This window comes from Budorcas taxicolor, chromosome 11 (genome assembly GCF_023091745.1).
Source record: "Budorcas taxicolor isolate Tak-1 chromosome 11, Takin1.1, whole genome shotgun sequence".
NCBI lineage: Eukaryota > Metazoa > Chordata > Mammalia > Artiodactyla > Bovidae > Budorcas > Budorcas taxicolor.
The window spans coordinates 158,474,590-158,492,768 of NC_068920.1; the positions used below are offsets into that span (position 1 = coordinate 158,474,590).

The following is an 18,179-nucleotide window of genomic DNA, read 5'->3' on the forward strand; positions in this document are numbered from 1 at the left end:
TTTCTTTTTCTTGTTGATTTAAGAACTCTGTTTATGTTATGAAGATTAACCCTTTATCATAAAAGCTGCACATATTTTTCCATATTGATGCTTGTCTTTTACTCATTAAGAGACTGACATTAATTCCTTTATATTTGGCTATGCTGGGTCTTCCTTGCTGTGCATGGACTTTCTCTAGTTGCAGCAAGTAGGGGAAAGTGAAAGTGAAAGTCAACTCTTTGTGACCCCATGGAGCAAGAAGGGGGCTACTCTCTAATTGCAGTTCACAGATTTCTCATTGTGGTAGCTTATCTTGCTGAAGAGAACAGACTCAAACACTTGAGCTTCAGTAGTTGCCCCACATGGGCTTAGTTGCCATGAGGAATATGGAGTCCTTCCAGACCAGGGACTGAACCCGTCTCCCCTGCATTGGCTGGCAGATTCCCAACCACTGGATCACCAGGGAAGTTAGAGACTGAAAAATTTTATGTAGTTATACATCTGTCTTATCTTTCATAGCTTCTGGGCTTTCTGTCTTCCTTCTCCAAGATTATAAATTGTTTTTTCTATATATTTTTCTTTCAATCCCATAGGTTTTTGCCCTTATAGAGCTTCAATTCATTTAGAATTAATTTTTCAGTCAGATATTAGATAGGAATAGATCTTTTTTTTTTTTCTTCCAAATGATAGCCAATGGTCTATTTTTCTTAACACATGGCTTGTGTTTTTCCCTGTCTTCCTAATCAAACTTTCAAACAGCTGTCTGGTATTCTTTTTATCTGGAAGAAAAAATTTTCTTGTTATGCAACTAAGTAATTTTTTAAAAAGTGAAAATGTTAGTCGCTCAGTTGTGTCCCATTCTTTTCGATCCCATGGACTGTAGCCCACCAGGCTCCTCTGTAGAATTCTCCAGGCAAGAATACTGGAGTTGGTAACCATTCCCTTCTCCAGGGGATCTTTCCAACCTAGAGATTGAACCTGGGTCTCTCAGGCAGATCTTTTTTTACCGTCTGAGCCAACAGCAATTAAGTCAACATTTATTCACTTCTTATATTTCATGTAAAGGAATGTAACCTTTGTACTGTGCGGAGCCCTTTAGCCCAGTACCTAGCACACAGTGGGAGCAGAAACTGTGATGAGTGAGTAAAGGAGATGTCTGTGCCTGGGCCATGGGGCAGTGAAGTCTTGGTGGGCACCAACTGAGAGCTGGAGGAGATTTCAAGATTATACAGTCCAGTGACAAAGTTTTCACCGATCTGTGGAGACATTAAAAAATAAGGACAATTAGTGCATAAGTACACATATGTATGGCTGCCAACTGTTTTTTCTTGGGAAGGATCCTGAAATTTTGTTTTCCCTTTTCTGTTCTGATATTATGGTAAATATCATATTCATGAAATCCAAAAATCAAGGAATCACTGAATTGTGTCCTGCTCTTCCGTTCAGTATTTACTGAACCATCTGTTCAGTGTGATCACTCCTATAGGCGTCCGGGGCTCAGCAGTGAAAAGACCAGCCAGGAAGGCCTGTATAGTTTAGCGAGGCGGTTGGGGTCTACATGCCCGATGGAGAAGGAGATGGCAACCCACACCAGTACTCTTGCCTGGGAAATCCTACAGACAGAGGAGGCCAGGTGGGCTACCTACGGTCCATGGGATCACAAGAGTCGGACGCGACTTCTCGACTACACCATCACCAGGACATTCTTAAAACGACAGCCTAGCAGCTCACTGCAGGTGTGGAACCCGTAAGGAAGAGGACCAGGTGAAAGGCGGGTTTGCGTACGCAAGCTTGCCTCTCCTAACCTCCAGGCAAGGGCAAGACATAAGCCTCGGTGCGCACGGTCTGCGCCGGTCACCTGCGCGTCCTCAAACTTGACGCACTAGGTAGAGGGAGGTGCGGGGGGCGGGGCGGAGGCGGGGCCCCTCCTCTCGCCCCGCCCCCCCCGCCGGGCGGTCTGATGGTGGCAGGGAGCAGGAGTGGCACGTGAACGGGGCGGGGTGGGACAGTGCGGAACGCGCGCGCCTGCGGCTGAGTTTCCGGTCGGAGGCCTTTGCCCAGAGCCCCGCGTCCCTGAGGGGCGGCGGCGGCGGAGGAGGAGGCGGCGGCGGCGGCAGCGGGGGGGAGATCCGGAAGTCAACACCATGTCGAGTCTGCACAAGAGCCGGTGAGGAGCCACCAGGGCCGACCAGCCAGGCCACTGCTGGCCATGCTGTCCCTTTTGACCTGCGGGGGTGGGGGGTGGCAGCGAATGTGGCTAGGAATCGGGACTTCCCCCCCTAGCCACCCCCCCCAACACCCCTCCGCGGGCTGAAGGTTTTGGGCGCCCACTTTCCAGCCTCTTTGCTGTGGGCCGGGGGACCACGGAACTGGGACATCTCTTCTGCCCCTCGGTGTTGCCGCTTCTCTCTCTCTCTCCCCCGCACCCTGGATCCTTTCCCCCTGGTGTCTTCCTTTTCTAGGGCCTTGATGCCCGATCCCGATGCACCCCCCACCCTTTTTCTACCCCCTTGTTAACCCTTGGCCCCAGGAACCTCCTCTATCCAAATCTTCCCCTTCCACGTACCCTTTTCTTACTAGAAATGCTAGAAAACCTAGATTCTCCAGTCTGTTCCCCCCACCCCCATCCCCGGGGCCAAATCCTGCAGCGTTGGCTAATTTTGCTCATTCTTCAGTTTTCCTCCAGTTTTTAAACCTTTTGTCCTTGCCTGCCCGCAGGTCCAGAGGTCTTCTAATGGTTTTATTTTTGAGCTTGGGATGCTGGGTGCAGATTACACAGGTCCTTGTCCACAGATCAGATTCCTCCTGATTCTAAGGGTTTTTGGAATTCAGATAGAGACAGTGTGGTTTGGACCTGGCCAGCAGGAAGTGGCCAGTAAATGCATGCTCAGTAAGTGTTAGAATGTGTCTGATTTCATGGTGTTCATTTGAGAACCTTCAGACAAGAGTATCCTATAGATTTTCTGGACTTAAGAGGAAAAAGTGATCTGTAGTTCTTCAAAGCTGCCCTTTAGCCAGGGTTTTGCCTGTGTTTTGCATCTTTGTGTCCTGAGGGATAGGGAGGAACAAGTTGGAGACTGGAGATGTAAGGGAGCTGTGGGCTTTAGGAGGGGTCACTAAGCCTGTCATCTTGGGGTTTGTGGGCCATTTGCCTCTGTCTCCCTCCTTCTAGGATTGCAGATTTCCAGGATGTCCTGAAGGAGCCCATGATTGCCTTGGAAAAGCTTCGGGAACTCAGTTTTAGTGGTAAGAGGCAACTCTCCATTTTCAGGGTTTTCCTGGAGCAGCCTTGTGACAAAGATGGAGGGGCAGCAAGCCAAGGCCACACCTGACCAGTTCTGGGGACCGGCCTGCCTTTTGGGAACTTCTTCAGATTTTGTGAAGCTGAATAACCAGGGATGCCCCCGGCTTGGATCTCAGAGCAGTGGCGCCCTCGGTTAGCATGCGTGTAGGCCTTGGACTGGGCTTCCCTAGTGGCTCAGTGGTAAAGAATTCGCCTGCAGTGCAGGAGACGCGAGTTTGATCCCTGGGTTGGAAAGATGCCCTGGAGGAGGAAATAGCAACCCAGTATCCATGCCTGGAGAATCACGTGGACAGAAGAGCCTGGCGGGCTGCAGTCTATTGAGTTGCAGAGTTGGACGTGACTTTAGTGTCTAAGTGCGCACATATGCACACACAGACCTGGTGCTCATTGGCCCATAAGCGATGCTGATTGCTTCCTGGGAGTAACTGGAGGGCAGAGGGGAGACTTCTTGAACAGAAGAAAGGTCTTTTCTCATTCCTCAGCAGGCTTCCTGTGTTGCAGAATTTAGTTAGCTACGGAACGGTTCCTGGTTCTCTCCGTGGTTTAGGATCAAAGCCAACTCAGGCAACAGTGAACTTTGGTTCATGGTAAAATTCCAGCCTTGAGTCACTCACTTTAAGGAGCTGAACCCCAGCAGTTTTTGACTTTGCCCTCCCTAGTCTGGGTAACTTTTCAGCACAGAGACTCTTGCATGTCTTTAAAAATACCCCAGGGTGTTCTGGTAGCTTCTTGTGACTGCTCTGCCTTTGTAACTTTGTCAGCAAGGACGCTTGAGTTGCCCCCTGCATCCCCATGCAGATTCCTAGGTGAGGATTCTAGCTGCTGTTCACGGTACTAGGGAGACTGTAGCAACAGCTGCTTTAGCGAGCGTCCTGACAGTATTTCAGGAGAAGCTCATCTTTCGATTCAGGAGTGATATTTAGGCCCTGAAGATCTTGAGGGGTTTCTGGGATCTGTGCTGAGCTAAAGCATCTGTCAGGCCCCGGGGGAGGCACTCTATGGCAGTGGTTACAAGCTGGGTTCTAGAGTCAGACCTGTGTTGGAGTCCTTGATTGCTCTGTTTTTATAGACAAGTTTCTTTATCTATAAGATGGGGACAATGATGCTGATCTTTGTTACTTACTAGGGCTATATTAAGGATTAAGTGAAATTTTAAGTCTGTAAAACACAAAACACTGAGCATTCAGAGCTTAGTTTATATTCCACAGATACTTACAGAATACCTGCCCTGGGCTATGTAGTGAAACAGTGAGATTTGGTCTTCATCTTTCTAGGGCTTTCCCCAGTATTAGGTGTTACAGATGTTAAATAAATATACAAATTATACATTCCCATTTTCGAGGGATGCCATGAAAGAGATGTGATGGAGCCATTATTGTTTATGTCAAGGGCCCTGACTTTATTTGGGAAGAGGTGGTGTGGTTGGTCAAGGGTGCTCTGAGGAAGAAATATCAAAGATCAGAAGCTGTCATCCTCCAAAGAACATTCCAGACGGGGGTCACAGAGAGAGAGTAGACATAGGATTAGCATCGTCTAGCAGTCTTTCTGGCAGCGAACGATTCTTGAAGAAGTACTTCTTGCCCACTCCACTCCCTGCCGACTAGCTCCGAGGTGGAGGGCTGGGGGGTTCTGGGACTCTGCAGGGGTGTGACCTTTGCCTGCTGTGTCCACAGGCATCCCCTGTGAGGGCGGACTGCGATGCCTCTGCTGGAAGGTGGGTGTGCCGGGGGTGGGGCTTCTGCTCTGCTGAGAGTCCCTGGGTTCCTGCATGGGCTGTCCCCACCCCTGGCCCCTTCTTTCTATTTTCTGCCTTTCCTTGCTTGTCCCAGGAAGCTTTTCTGGGAGGTTCTGGATTTTCTGTTTCTCTTGGCATCCACTCGGGGATCCCCCTGGGGATGGAATGCTGTGTAATGCCCGCAAAGCTCTCTGCTTCCTGGTCCAGACAGCTCAGCGATGCTGATTGGGACAATAAAAGGCTATGCTTTGCTTAAAGCTTTTTGCTGAGGTGGGAGCAGAAGCCCAGTGTCCTGCTTTCCAACTCCTTTGAGCACAAGGTTTTATCATCATTTGGGAGAGTCTGTGGGAGGGAACACAGTAGAAAGGGCTGCTTTAGGATAAAGGACGAGGAAACCAGTGGGGAGAAGAGGGGAGGCTACCCCCAGCCCGTGCCTGCATTCCTGGGTTTTACCTAGCCCATCCTGCCTTCTCTGGGCTTTATCAGACGTTTTCCTTGAGGCCTGTCAGCCTCCATCTCCTTCCGGGGTTGGGCTGGGGTAGTCGCCAGAGCTGTGCTTTTCTCTCTGTGTGTGCAGATTCTCTTGAACTACCTCCCCTTGGAGAGAGCCTCATGGACCTCCATCCTGGCCAAGCAGAGGTGAGACCCTGACACAGGAGGATGGCGGGAGGGCCTTTGTATTGGGCAGAGCAAGTGGTGTGAGTCCAACCCACTTCCTGTTTCTACAGTCTTCCGGGCTCATCCCTCTCTCCCCTCCTCTCCTCCAGGGAGCTGTATTCTCAGTTCCTGAGGGAAATGATCATCCAGCCTGGCATCGCCAAGGCCAACATGGGTGTGTCCAGGGAGGATGTGACCTTTGAGGACCATGTGAGTAGGGGGCTGCAGTGAGGACCGAGGCTACAGAGTGGGGTGGGGGAGAGGTGTGGGCTTTGGGGTGGGCGAGGTCCCTCAGCCCAGAGGCCAGGTGCTGCTGATCCTACTCCCTTTTACCACCCCCCACTACCCCCGACCCCAGCACCTCGTTTCTGCGTTTGGCATCTCAGCTGCCAAAGGCTGTTGAGTCTCCATGGTCTCCCCAGGCTCCGGGCCCAGTCAGGACCACAAGCGATGACTGAGATCCAGGAGTGCTGTGTGTGCAGCGCTGAGCCTAGTCCTGCGCACATTGGCTCCTCAGCCCCCTTCCTCCAGGACGCTTCTGTGATACTGTAGTTGAAGGGAGGCAGAGCAGGGCTGGGGTAAGGGTAAACTGCGTTTCTGCAGCCCAGAGGAAGCCTTGTTCTGTCTGCAAATACCCAACTGCTCCCTGGTGCTTCACAGTCGGGAAATGGAGATGGATTGGACCCAGCCTGATCCTCCAAAGACTGGAATTGGCAACTCAGAGTATTGATGACTTAGATTCAGAGAGACCTAGCGATGCAATATTCATTTATTCAGCAAGCATTTAGTGAGCACCTGTTATATGCAGCGTTCTGGAGCTGTGGACAGGGAAGGGCAGAGTCCCTGCCCAGCAGGGAAGTGCTCAGAGCCGACCTCGGGGCTTGGCTGCGGGGTGTGGATGAGGATGGAGGTTTGGGAGGCCGCGGAAGGGCCTGTGCTGCCGCTCGACTGTCTGGCAGGCCGTCTCAGCCGTAGCTGCGTCTCTGCTGGGAATGCTGGTTCGGGGCTACTGCTCAGGCCCCTGAGACTGGGGTCTCCCCTGGGGTCCTAGCCGGCCGAGGACAGCGTGGCTCATTTTCCCGCACAGCCTCTGAACCCCAACCCTGACAGCCGGTGGAACACGTACTTCAGGGACAACGAGGTGCTGCTGCAGATCGACAAAGATGTCCGGTGAGCAGGGTGCTGGGGCGGGGAGCTGGCCCTGGGGCTTCTGGGGGTTTTCCGCCACTTCTGCACTTGCCCAGCCCAGCCCAGCCCCACAGGGAGGTGTCTGAGGAACTGCCGGGGAGTCGTCCCTGTAGCTGAGTCCAGGCCATAGGAACAGCAAGCCTGGCGAGGTGCAGGGGGTGTGGGGTGCTGGCCTGAGTGCCCAGCTCCCCTCTCTCCCTGCCTTGGTGTCACTTGTAGCCCAGGCACCTGTGGATTCATCTGCTCCTTCCTTCAGCAAATTCTGAGGCTCTCCTATGTGAAGGCTCAGTGCCAGGCTGGGGCGTTGAGCATGGACTAGACAGACAGGGTCTCCTCCTTAAGGAACTTGGAAGCTGAGGGGGAAGATGTGAAGACAAGATGTTCAGCAAAATGGGTCTTCCGTGACTGCTCTGAAGGCAGAGTTCAGGATGCTTCAGGGCAGTTGGGACGTCTTGCCTGAGGAAGCAGCTGAGATTCTGAGGAGCCTGGGGGGGTTGGGGGAAGGGAGGGCTGTGGTGCCTCCCAGGGGAGGCCCTGAGCGCCTTCAGACCTGGGCCATCCAAGGAGCGGTGCGAAGGCCAGTGTGCCTGAGGCCCCACCAGAGGCAGGCAGGGTCAGACCTTGGACTCAATCCCAGGGACATGGGGCAGTCTCCCAAAGGGTTTAAGCAGAGGAGTGACAGGGTCAGAAAGTGATTGTGAGCTATACCGTGCGCGCGCTGTTCCTCTTGGTGGGGAAGTGTGGGCAGCGGGCTGTGGGGTGGGCACAGCAGCAGGCGACTCTGCCACGTGGCTGGGTGAGGAGCTGAGGGCCTGTCTGCAGTGGCCCAGTGGTCAGAGCTTGGGTTCTAGAGTCTGTCCGCCCGCCTCCCTCTCCGCCCCCGCTGCTTGTCACCTGTGTTACCAGCCCTTCGCCACCTGGGGCTGCTCCTCCCCTTTGCTCACTGTGCCCAGGCCCGCCCCCCCCACGCCCCCCACCAGACAGCCCCCATGGGCCCCCAGCCCAGGTTGCTCAGCCAGGGGGGACAGTGGGTCTCTTGCCTCCTTCCTTCTCAGGCTGATGTTGGGGAGCCTCTACCCACGAGGTGTTTCATCGTCCTGTTTTAAGAACGAATTGTGTCTTGAACCCAGATCTGGGCAGACAGGTTCTTAGCCTGGTAGTGACTGTAGCGCGTTGTTCAGTGTTCCTGGAGGGCGAGTCTGCAGAGAGCTTCAGCTGAGAAGTCTGTGTGCATGCTGCGATACATACACTTTAAAAGCTTTCACATTCTAGAGACCGTCTCCCCACTTGATTGTTTATCTCCCCAGCTGTGTGGTATTCCATTGTACAATTTATAACTTAATGAAACCTCTGTTACCATCTTCAGCCACAATACAAACAGTTCATACTCTTGTACATATTATCTTTTTGACATGAAAAGCCGTTCGTGGTTTAAGAGAAGAGATAGACTGTAAGATTCTAAGGACACTTAAAACTATGTGTGTGTGTATCTGTTTGTAAGCATACGTACGATATTTGGGTATGTACACACATACGATGACTACATTGCTTTTGAAATAAAATGCTACTAACTTAAACTCACACAGAAGGCTTTGGGGAGGCTGGGACACCTGGCAGCAAAGGGCCGAGGAGACACCTCAAACCCTCTGGCCGAGAAACAGTCCTCTCCTGTTTCCCCTTGCAGGAGGTTATGTCCAGACATATCCTTCTTCCAGAGGGCTACTGAGTACCCCTGCCTCCTCATCCTGGATCCTCAGAACGAATTCGAGACCCTTCGTAAGCGGGTGGAGCAGACGACCTTGAAATCCCAGACGGTGGCTCGGAACCGGAGCGGCGTCACAAATGTGAGAAGCAACCTGAGGGCCTCAGGGGCTCCCCGTGACAGCCTTTTCCTTCCTGCTTCCTTGGGATAGTGGCCACGGGCCATTGGGCCCCTGACCATCTGCCCTGACCGTTACCCAGAGCAGCCTTCGTCCTGCCCCATCCCCCTCCGAGCTCTTTCTGAAAATCAGATTCGAAGGCTGGTGTCACAGTGCCTGGGGGTGGGGGGTGCCCTGCTGTGCAGTGAAGGGGCCACACTTCTGGTCTGTGGTGGAGGCAGTACTTAGAAAAGGAACTGCAAGTGTGGTGAAGTGCCGTGGATACAGTGATGGGCAGGGACCTGACCTGGTCTGGGCATCAGGGAGGACTTTGCTGAGGAAGTGACATTTAACCTGAGGCTCAAAGGATAAAGAGGAAAGGGCCTTCCAGGGGGAGAGGAGGGCATGTGTGGAGGGAGCGGGGTGTGTTCAAGGGAAGGAGGAGTCCAACCTGAACTGGGTAGGGGAAAGGGCAAAGGAAGGGTGGCCAGAGGATGCTGGAGAAGTGAGTGATGGTGAGGCCACACGGGCCTTTGTCCTGAGGGCTGGGGACCGCTGCAGCATTCCTGGAGCAAGGATATAATACTGTCTTTGCCAAAGATTGCTGTGGACACTGTGAGGATGTTGATGGGAGAGGCGGGAATGGAGGTGGAGAGGCCGCCTGGTGCTGTGGTTGGTAGGGGCGGGGCCTGGGGTGGAAAGGGAGAGACCTCAGAGAAAGGAAGGGTTCGTGCTGGCCAAGTTATGCTGCGTGTTGGAACCTCAGGCTTCGAGCAGACTTAGGTGATTCTGAGAAGCTGCTTATTTCCAAAAGGTATATTGTCTTATTCCTTAACGCCTACTGCTTTCATACCTGGAGCTTTGACTTATTTCTAAAAATTTTTCACTGTCCTGCAGCAATGGAAAAATCCTCTGTAACTCCCAGCAAGCTAGAGACAGGTACTGTAGCAGCTCCACTTGCCCGCCCCCCGCCCCCACCCGGTGGGATGACCAATCAGGGCTTTGTTTCCTGGAGACCAGCCATCTTTCGTCCCAGGAGTGACTGGGAAGTTCTGGCTGATCCCCTGGTTCCACCTGCCCACAACAGAGCAAGGTGCCTCAGGAGGTGCCAAACGCTTGGCTTAATGACCCCATAGCTGCCTGAGTTGGTGGTCGTCCTGCTTGGCTGCTGATGTTCCATCTTCCTGGAACGATGAGGACCTGGCTTCTGTCATTCCTTTCACTACAATAATTGGTGGCTGAGAATTGAGTTTAGGTTTGGACCCAGTCCTGGTGGGAGAACCAGACCACAAGCTCCATCCCTAGGCCTCTGGGTCCAGGGGCTGGGCGGTTTGAGTTAGAGCTGACTGACGCTGCGCAAGGAACACCAGACTTGCCTTCCTGGGCCTTTGTTTCTTCTTCTGTATACTGGGCATGATCATTTCCACCCTGTCTGGCTTTTAAATTTCCAAGAGGGTGAACTGAGGGTCTTGGCTGTGCAGAGTCTTGGAAAGCAGTGGGCACTCTCTGAGGCCTGGGCCGCGGGTTCTAGAGCCAGCCTGGGTCCAAGTCCAGTGCCGCCACTTAACGCGAGACGTCTGTTGAGTGGCCTAGCGTTTCTGAACCTGTTTCCTCATCTTGAAACTAATGTGGAAAGAATCTTCTCGGCTGCTTTGGGCATTAAACAGGAAGGCTTGTAGGGCTTTGTCTTGCCCATAAAACCCTCTTGGTAAATGTTAGTGATATATGCGTCTTAGTGTGTGCACATGTACACACATGTGTATGTGTCTAGATGTGTATATATAATGGAAAAGGATGCTTAATGTTCTCAAAACCCTGGGCTTCCAGGACAGCATTATACTCTGACCCTGTGGGGCTGTGCCTGTGACCTTCATACAAGTAACCGCAGGCACTTGAACTTTTTCAAAACTCCCAAGGGATCCTGACATTGGGGTCTTCTGCTCTATTGTGTGAATTTTTACCGAGATCATCTCTTCATTCATTTCCCAACTTTTTCTTATGAAGATTTTGAAATATTCAGAAAAGTTGAAAGAAGAGTACAGCACGCACCCTCATACTTTCCACCTAAATTCACCAGTTGTTAACCTTTTGCCGTGTTTATGTGTGTGTTACATAGAGAGTAAATTTGCAGATGTCCTGACCCCTTACCCCTCAGTCCTTCAGCAGGCGTCCCCTGAGAATCAGGACATCCTCCTCCTCACCACTGTCACATCTGTCACCCGTAATCCGTAATAACAGCTCACATCCAGTCCTGGTTCGGGTGTCCTCTAGTTGTGTGAAGAATTTTTTTTTTTTTTTGGCCACCCTGTATGGCTTGTGGGATCTTAGTTCCTTGACCAGGAATTGAACCTGAGCCCACAGCAGTGAAAGTAAGGAGTCTTGTCCAGTGGACTGCCAGGGAATTCCCTGTACCAAGAATGTTTTTGTCATTTTGAATCCTTACCAGCACCAAGTTAGGGTTTATGCGTTGCGCTGGAATGTTGAGTTTCTTTAGTCACTTCAGCTGGAGCAGGCCTCCACTCCCCCAACCCCCCACAGCATTTGACTTCAAGAATCTTTACCTGTTGTCTATTTTTTTTGACATATTTTGAATTGAACTATAACTTACATACAAGAAAAGCACAAACCTTAGGTATACAATTAGATGAACGTTTTCTCATGTATAAACCTACATTAACTGTCAGCCAGATCAGGACATGGAACATTTCCATCATCCAGAAAGTTCTTTCATGCCCTTCTCCAGTCGGTACCCCCTTTTCTCAGAGGTAAGCACCATTCTGACTTTTATCACTAAATTATTAGATTTCAGTCCCTCTGGCTTGCGGAATGTTGCCCATTGTGGATTTATCTGCTCCTTCCCAGTGGCGCTGGACACATCCCTGGGTTGCCCATGAGATGGAAGTCAGTTTTGGCTCGCTGTCTGTCATGTCTCCCACCTTCTTACCGAGCCCCTGCCCTTGTCCCCTAGATGAGCTCCCCACAAAAGAACTCGGCGCCCTCCATGAACGAGTATGTGGTGCTGCCCAACGGCTGTGAGGCCCACTGGGAGGTGGTGGAGCGGATCCTGTTCATCTACGCCAAGCTCAACCCCGGCATTGCTTACGTGCAGGGCATGAACGAGATCGTGGGGCCCCTCTACTACACCTTTGCCACCGACCCCAACAGCGAGTGGAGAGGTAAACAGGTGGGCTCCCGGCCGCTCACGTTCGTTGCTGCTGCCCCCTGGAGAAATGGACCAAGGGAAGCCGGACTGATGGGCTCTATCAAGCTCTTGTGCCACTCCACCCACCCCAAAACGGGGGCCTCCATTCTCTCTGTCGGATAAGGGGGTTGGCCTGAATCATGTCTGAGATCTTTCCTGGCTTGAACTTTCTAGAATGTTAGGTGTTTACTGATCTCTTAAAAAATATATATTTATATATATTTATTCAGCTGTACAGCTCTTAGTTGCGTGGATCTTTTAGCTGTGGCACGTGGGATCTAGTTCCCCGAACAGGAATTGGACCTGGGCCCGCTGCATTGGGAGCCTGGAGTCTTAGCCACCGGACCACCAGGGAAACTGCCCCCCCACCCCCGGTTACTGATCTATTCATATTTGTAACTGAATTTCTGGTAGAGGAGATGAGTAGAGGAGATTTCTGTTTCCTGTATAGAAAGGAAGCTGAAAGAATGGATTTAAATAATGATTTTTAAAATGTCAGCAGCAGAACAGGTAATCAACTGCAAAGTCAGTGTACAGTGTTGTCAGAGTTGTGAGAAAAAAGAGATGGGGATTCCCTGTTGGTCCAGTGGCTTGGACTCCTTGCTTTCACTGTGGAGCGCGCTGGCTAAGATCCCGCAAGCTGTTTGGCATGGCCAAAAAAAAAAAATTATGTCTGGTCTGGGGCTGGAGAGTGGGGTGTGGAGAGTGGTCACAGACAGAGGAGGTACAGAGGGACGCAGCCTGACCAGGGCGGGCTGACTTGGTGGAGGCTCAGAGCTGAGGGTAAGCTCTCACATAGTTGAGAGGTGGGGTGTGCTGCGAGCCAGCTGGTCCTCTCACAGCTGCCCTGACCCTGCCCGTCTCTCCCAGAGCATGCTGAGGCAGATACCTTTTTCTGCTTCACCAACCTCATGGCTGAGATCCGGGACAACTTCATCAAGAGCCTTGACGACTCACAGTGTGGCATCACCTACAAGATGGAAAAGGTGTACTCCACCCTGAAGGATAAAGACGTGGAACTCTACCTGAAACTGGTGAGGACCCCCAGGGCCACGCAGGGTAGGGCAGATAGGAAGGAGGAGAGGACAGCAGGCTCCTGAGCCCAGGGTGGTGACTGGCCTGAGTCTGAGGATTAGAACTGACTGCTGCTGCCAGGGGGCCATGACCCAGGTGCTGAGGTGCGGTGGGGAGGTGGGGAAGCTGGTGGTTGGAGCCTGGCAGGCTGAGGATGAGAGGAGATGGGTTGGTGCCCTGAGTGCTAGGTGTTTACCTGGCACACAGTTTACCATATGCTTTGAGTTCAGCCTGTTGGAGTCCTCCCAGAAAGGAAGTGTGAACTTCATTTAGAAAATTATTGGAGGGATTTCCCTGGTAGTCCAGTGGCTAAGACTGTGCTCCCAGTGCAGGGGACACAGGTTCAATCCCTGGTCAAGGAACTAGATCCCACATCCTGCACCTAAGACCCAGGCGGCCCCCACAAAAAAAATTATTGGGAGTAACATTTCATGTTTATTTCAGGGAATTCCTCAGTAAAAAGAATATTTGTTTATAAATAGGAACAGTTTTGTGAACAAGAAAATGTACCTAAACATATCTTTTTAACCAAGTGTGGAATTATAGCTTGCTGTTTTGTACCAGGCTTTTCAGTCAGTAGTATCCACTGTGGCCAACCAGAGGGCCTGTCCCCATTGGGAATAATTGCCTTGTGCGGTTGTTGTATGGAGTAAATAAGTGAGATATTTAACGTATTAAGCACAAGACCGGGCTTACAGTAAGTGCCCAATAATGGTTTCTCTGTCCATAAATCCACAGTGACCATCTGTGTAGTATATTAAAAGAATTTGAGCCATCATTTATAAATCTAAAGTGCTTATCTAAAAAAGCCTGGGTTTTTTGGCTTCCCTCAAAAAAAAATCAGACGATCTGGCAGCGTTGGCTGGCAGTAAGCAGCAGTTGCCCGTTTCACGGAGCGAGGCTCTCTGGTGCCATCCCCACCTCGGTGTGCCTAGAGCTCACACCAAGCCTGCTGCTTAATCTGAATTCATGCCTGCTGGGCTCCATGGTGGTCCGTGGCCACTAGCCAACACACGTTCTCGCACCTACCACACACCTCTGTCTCCCCAGCAAGAGCAGAACATCAAGCCCCAGTTCTTTGCCTTCCGCTGGCTGACCCTGCTGCTGTCCCAGGAGTTCGTGCTGCCTGACGTCATCCGGATCTGGGACTCCCTCTTCGCCGACAGCAACCGCTTTGATTTCCTCCTCCTGGTCTGCTGCGCCATGCTCATGTGAGTGTGGCCGTAGGAAGGTTTTGGGCCGGGGGGCTGCTGTCAAGAAGCTGGACTGAGCCTCTGGGATTCTCAGGGGAGCATCAGTCTAAACTCGCTGCAGGTGGTTTGGCGGGAGCAGGAAGAGGCCCGATGGGCCTGCTCTCAGAGTAGTTGAGGGGCCCAGCGCTTTCTGTTGCTTGTTTTTCCTAGACTGATTCGGGAGCAGTTGCTGGAAGGGGACTTTACCGTAAACATGAGACACCTGCAGGTAATGGAGTTCAGGGGGACGCTCTCGGTCTTTAGCCAAGAGGCAGACACTTAGCCGGCAGCCACCCCATGCCAGCCGCTGTGACAGGCTGCCTCAGGATCAGGAAATGGTAGCAGGGCTTGAGAGTCCAGATCCCCGAGGCAGATCTGGGTTGAATCCGCTTTGCCACTGACCTTGAGTGTGGTGTGGCCAGGGACTTGGCTTCTCTGAACCACACACTCTGCATAAGTAAGTCACAGCTGAGACACAGCCTTATTACCCAGTGTGTGGCAATAATGCCCATTGGTAATGGCAGTCGGCCTGGGGAAGAAACATGGGGGCCTTAGTGGTTAAGAACATGGGCTCAGGAGTCAGTTTTGGCTTCACATCTTTGTTCTCCTGTGCTAGTCATGTCACCTAAGCCCAGTGGCAACCGCTCTGAGCCTTAATTGCTTTGCCAACGCCTGGCCTAGGGTTGGTATTCAATAACTTCACTGACTCGATCTGTAAAACAGGCAAACCCCTCATGGGGCTGTTGAGGTGACCCAGTGAGCGAACGCATGGACAGTGTCCGGCCCTGGTCCAGGCTCGTGCATGGAGCTCAGGGCTCGATGGCAGGAGGTGGGGGGTGGTGAGGCAGGTAGTCTTGGTCCTGGGGAAGGGGCTGGACCTTTTGGGGTGACTGGTTGGGTTGGTTAAGTCAGTGCTGCAGTGCGTTGGGGATCTGGACTCTCAATAGCTCCCTGCAGGGTTTGGACAGACGGCAGGTGTCTGGTATCCTGTAGTCCCCAGCCTTTAGCCCAGGGTCCAGCAGGGTGCCAGGTCCACTGTGGTGGTGCGGGGCAGGCTGACTTCAGAGGCATACTACTGTTGGCCTTTCCCCCACACAGGATTACCCTATCACAGACGTTTGCCAGGTCCTTCAGAAAGCCAAGGAACTCCAAGACTCACAGTAGCCTGGCGGCAAAAGACCCACGTTTGGAAGAGAAGCCCCTGCCGACCCCGGTGCCCTGGCTTCTGGGACATGCAGAAGCCTGTGGGGTCCCAGCCAGAGGGGCCGATGCTGGACTGGCCTGCTCCAGGTCTCGCCCTGGCCTCCCGTCAGGGGCCTGCTGTGCCCCACTCTTTCCTGACCACTGAGCCCGGGCTCCTCCCCACCCTTCAGCCCTGGACCTTCTGCCCAGGCCACAAGCAAGGCAGGGGCTTTCGAGGTGGTTTCCCGGGGCTGGGGCAGACTGCGGGCCCCTCCCTGCCTCTGCTCTGCCTCTCCCTTCCTGCCCTCCTGCTCCGTCTTCTGGGCTCTGGTCGGGGAGGTGCTCGGCAAACGGGCCAGAAACCGCTTTTTCTGGAGGTTGGTGCTTCCTGGGCTTCTCCATGGGGAAGGTGACACTGTGAAGGAGCTAAGAGGCTGCCAGGCCCAGGTCACACCTTCTGTCCCTTTCCCACTGAGTGTGTGTGTGTGTGTGTGCGTGTGCGTGTGCGTGTGCGTGCGCACTTGTGGGTTGCTGTGTATGTCTTATTCCCTCTGGCATGAGCTTCTCCTCCAGTCTGTGTGTGTGTGTGTGTGTGTGTGTGTGTGTGTGTGTGTGTGCGTGTGTGCGTACGTGCGTGCGTGTGTGTGTGCTTGTGGATTGCTATGTATGTCTTATTCCCCCTGGCGTGAGCTTCTCCTCCAGTCTGTGTGTGTGTGTGTGTGTGTGTCCATGTGTATGGAGGAAGGTGACCTTCCTCTAGTCTGTTTCTTTGTCTTGTCACCTCTCTGCCTCCGTCTCCCTTTCTCTCCCTCTGGCTCTTTCACGGAGGGTGTGTGGCTCTCCTCTGTCCACTGCTCTCTCCATTGCTGTCCGTTTGCCCTTTTTTCTTAGGTTGCCTTATCCCCAGCCCCTCCCCTCCCCTCTCCTCAACGTTGGCTCAGAACCCTGGAGACAGAATGAAGAGTCTGGCTCAGCAGAGCTCCTGAAGGTCAGCCTTGGCCTTTGCAGCCTGTTCCCATCCCCCAGCGCTGGGCACCCAGGGCTCCCAGCTCACAGTGCCTCACCATGGAGTTCTTGGAAACCCCAACCTGCTAAGAGCGGTTGGCCCGTGAAGAGCCAGCGCCCTCCTGCCCAGGGAGGGAGGAGAGGGAGAGCTGAGTCTTCCAGAGGTTTCCTCAAAGGTCCTCTCCCAAAGGCAAAAAAGCATTAAAGTTGGGATCCAGGTGCTCTGGAGGTGTAGTCGTTCCCATGGCTTCCAGGTGCCGGCCCAGGGCAGGCGAGTCCCTGCAAGGGGAGCCTCTCGGGGGCGGGCGGGACTGAGCTCCAAGGCTTGGGTCCCGTGCAGGCCTGGAGGGCCGCGTCCCCCCGCTCAGGAGGGCTGAAGGCGGCGCTGTCCCTCCTCGGGTCTGGTGCTCTGACTGGGGTCTGAGGCATCTGGAGTAGGCGAGCTGGCTCCTCGCACCCTGGGCCTGTTCTGACCGGGAGCCTCCCTCCTCTTGTGAGGAGGCAGGGGGTTTGCATCTGGAAGCCTGGATGAGTAGGTCCTCTTCATCTCCCGAGACCGGCCATCAGGACCCCCCAAAGCCTCCCTGAGTCTGACAGCCAGAACGTGGGGCTGAGGGCCGGGAACAGCTTCCCACAGGCAGCTCCTGCCAGGCTGTCCCATGGATGCTTTACTTGCCTTTTTCCTCCTCTCCCAGAACAATATTTGGGAGATTTTACTATTTATTCAGACTCCTGGTTATTTATTGCAGATTGGCAACTGCTTGTTTGGGGGATGAAGGGTAGGGCTCGGAAAGTGGAAATATGATCTTCCCGACCTTTCAGGTCCTCCAGCATCCTCTTCTACCTGCCTCTGGGACCTTCCTGGTTTTCCAGGAGATCCTGGCTGGGAGGGCTCTGAGCTCTGTAATAGAGCTGGGTGTAAGGGGACCTGGTGTGTAAAGACCCTGGCATGGGGCAGAAACACACTGCTTGCCAGCAGGCTGGTCACCCTCTTCCCAGAACTTTTTGGCTGGTAGTTCACTCCCAGCTTGATCCCTTCAGAGCCTGAGTCTTGGGCCACAGCCTGGGACCCAGCAGACACTTCCCAGGACCCTGATGCATTCTCTCTTGCCTGTCCCTCTGCCCTCCCTCCTGGACCATACTACTTGAATCACTGCATCTGATTCGCCTCATTGACAGGCCTGGGTCCAGTGCCCTCTCCTTGGCCTTGTGAGAAAGGTCAAAAGAGCACAGGGACCATACCCAGGTTAGACTGAGCTCCCACAGTGGGAGGACCTGCCCCTTGCCCCACCCCAGACTCTCAAGGGAGGCCCCAAGAGCCAGAGACTCCCAGGCTTCCTACTTGGAAGCTCCCCCAGGACTTTGGACATGTACAGAATGAGCTGAATGAATTCAGGTCTCACTCCAAGGGTCAGAATGTTAGTCTGCTTTTGTTTTTTCATCTGTTTTTGTTCTTTTGAATCAATGCTGTTGATGACAAGTTGTCTTTAATAAATCATGTGTTCTTTGCAGTAGGTGTTGGTTCTGTGATGGGCTGAAACCATTGAGACCTCAGAGCAGGAAAAAAAAAAATGAGCAGAAAGTCAGGAGGTTCTTAGAGTGATTAAAGGAAAAGGCTAGGAATTTGTCCAAAAGAGCCTGTTCAACTCTTAAGCACCTGCAGTTTGCAGCTGATGGGAGGAGAGTATGCAATGGGGCAGAGGTATTACATTGTGATTTCATAGTAAGTTCGTTGAAAAAGAAGTCGAACTTCAACAAGTCA

General features: G+C 52.8%; 1 protein-coding gene across 4 annotated transcripts; it reads left to right on the top strand.

Moving 5' to 3' along the window:
* The first annotated feature begins 2,099 nt into the window (after positions 1 to 2,099).
* TBC1D13 (TBC1 domain family member 13) lies at positions 2,100 to 17,928 on the top strand. 4 transcript variants are annotated; one of them, XR_008200103.1, is made up of 13 exons: positions 2,100 to 2,146; positions 3,152 to 3,225; positions 4,957 to 4,997; positions 5,596 to 5,657; positions 5,786 to 5,885; positions 6,727 to 6,845; positions 8,548 to 8,707; positions 11,691 to 11,898; positions 12,795 to 12,958; positions 14,049 to 14,209; positions 14,402 to 14,459; positions 15,329 to 15,859; positions 16,304 to 17,928. XR_008200103.1 is itself a non-coding variant. In XM_052647683.1 (12 exons), the coding sequence occupies exons 1-12, from the start codon at positions 2,124 to 2,126 to the stop codon at positions 15,392 to 15,394; spliced, it is 1,236 nt and encodes a 411-aa protein (XP_052503643.1). In that variant the 5' UTR covers positions 2,100 to 2,123; the 3' UTR covers positions 15,395 to 17,928. The 4 variants fall into 4 exon arrangements, 3 of the variants coding, with proteins under 3 accessions (XP_052503643.1, XP_052503644.1, XP_052503645.1); XM_052647683.1 differs by having other exon boundaries at positions 15,329 to 17,928; XM_052647684.1 differs by having other exon boundaries at positions 6,763 to 6,845; positions 15,329 to 17,928.
* The last annotated feature ends 251 nt before the right edge of the window (positions 17,929 to 18,179 follow it).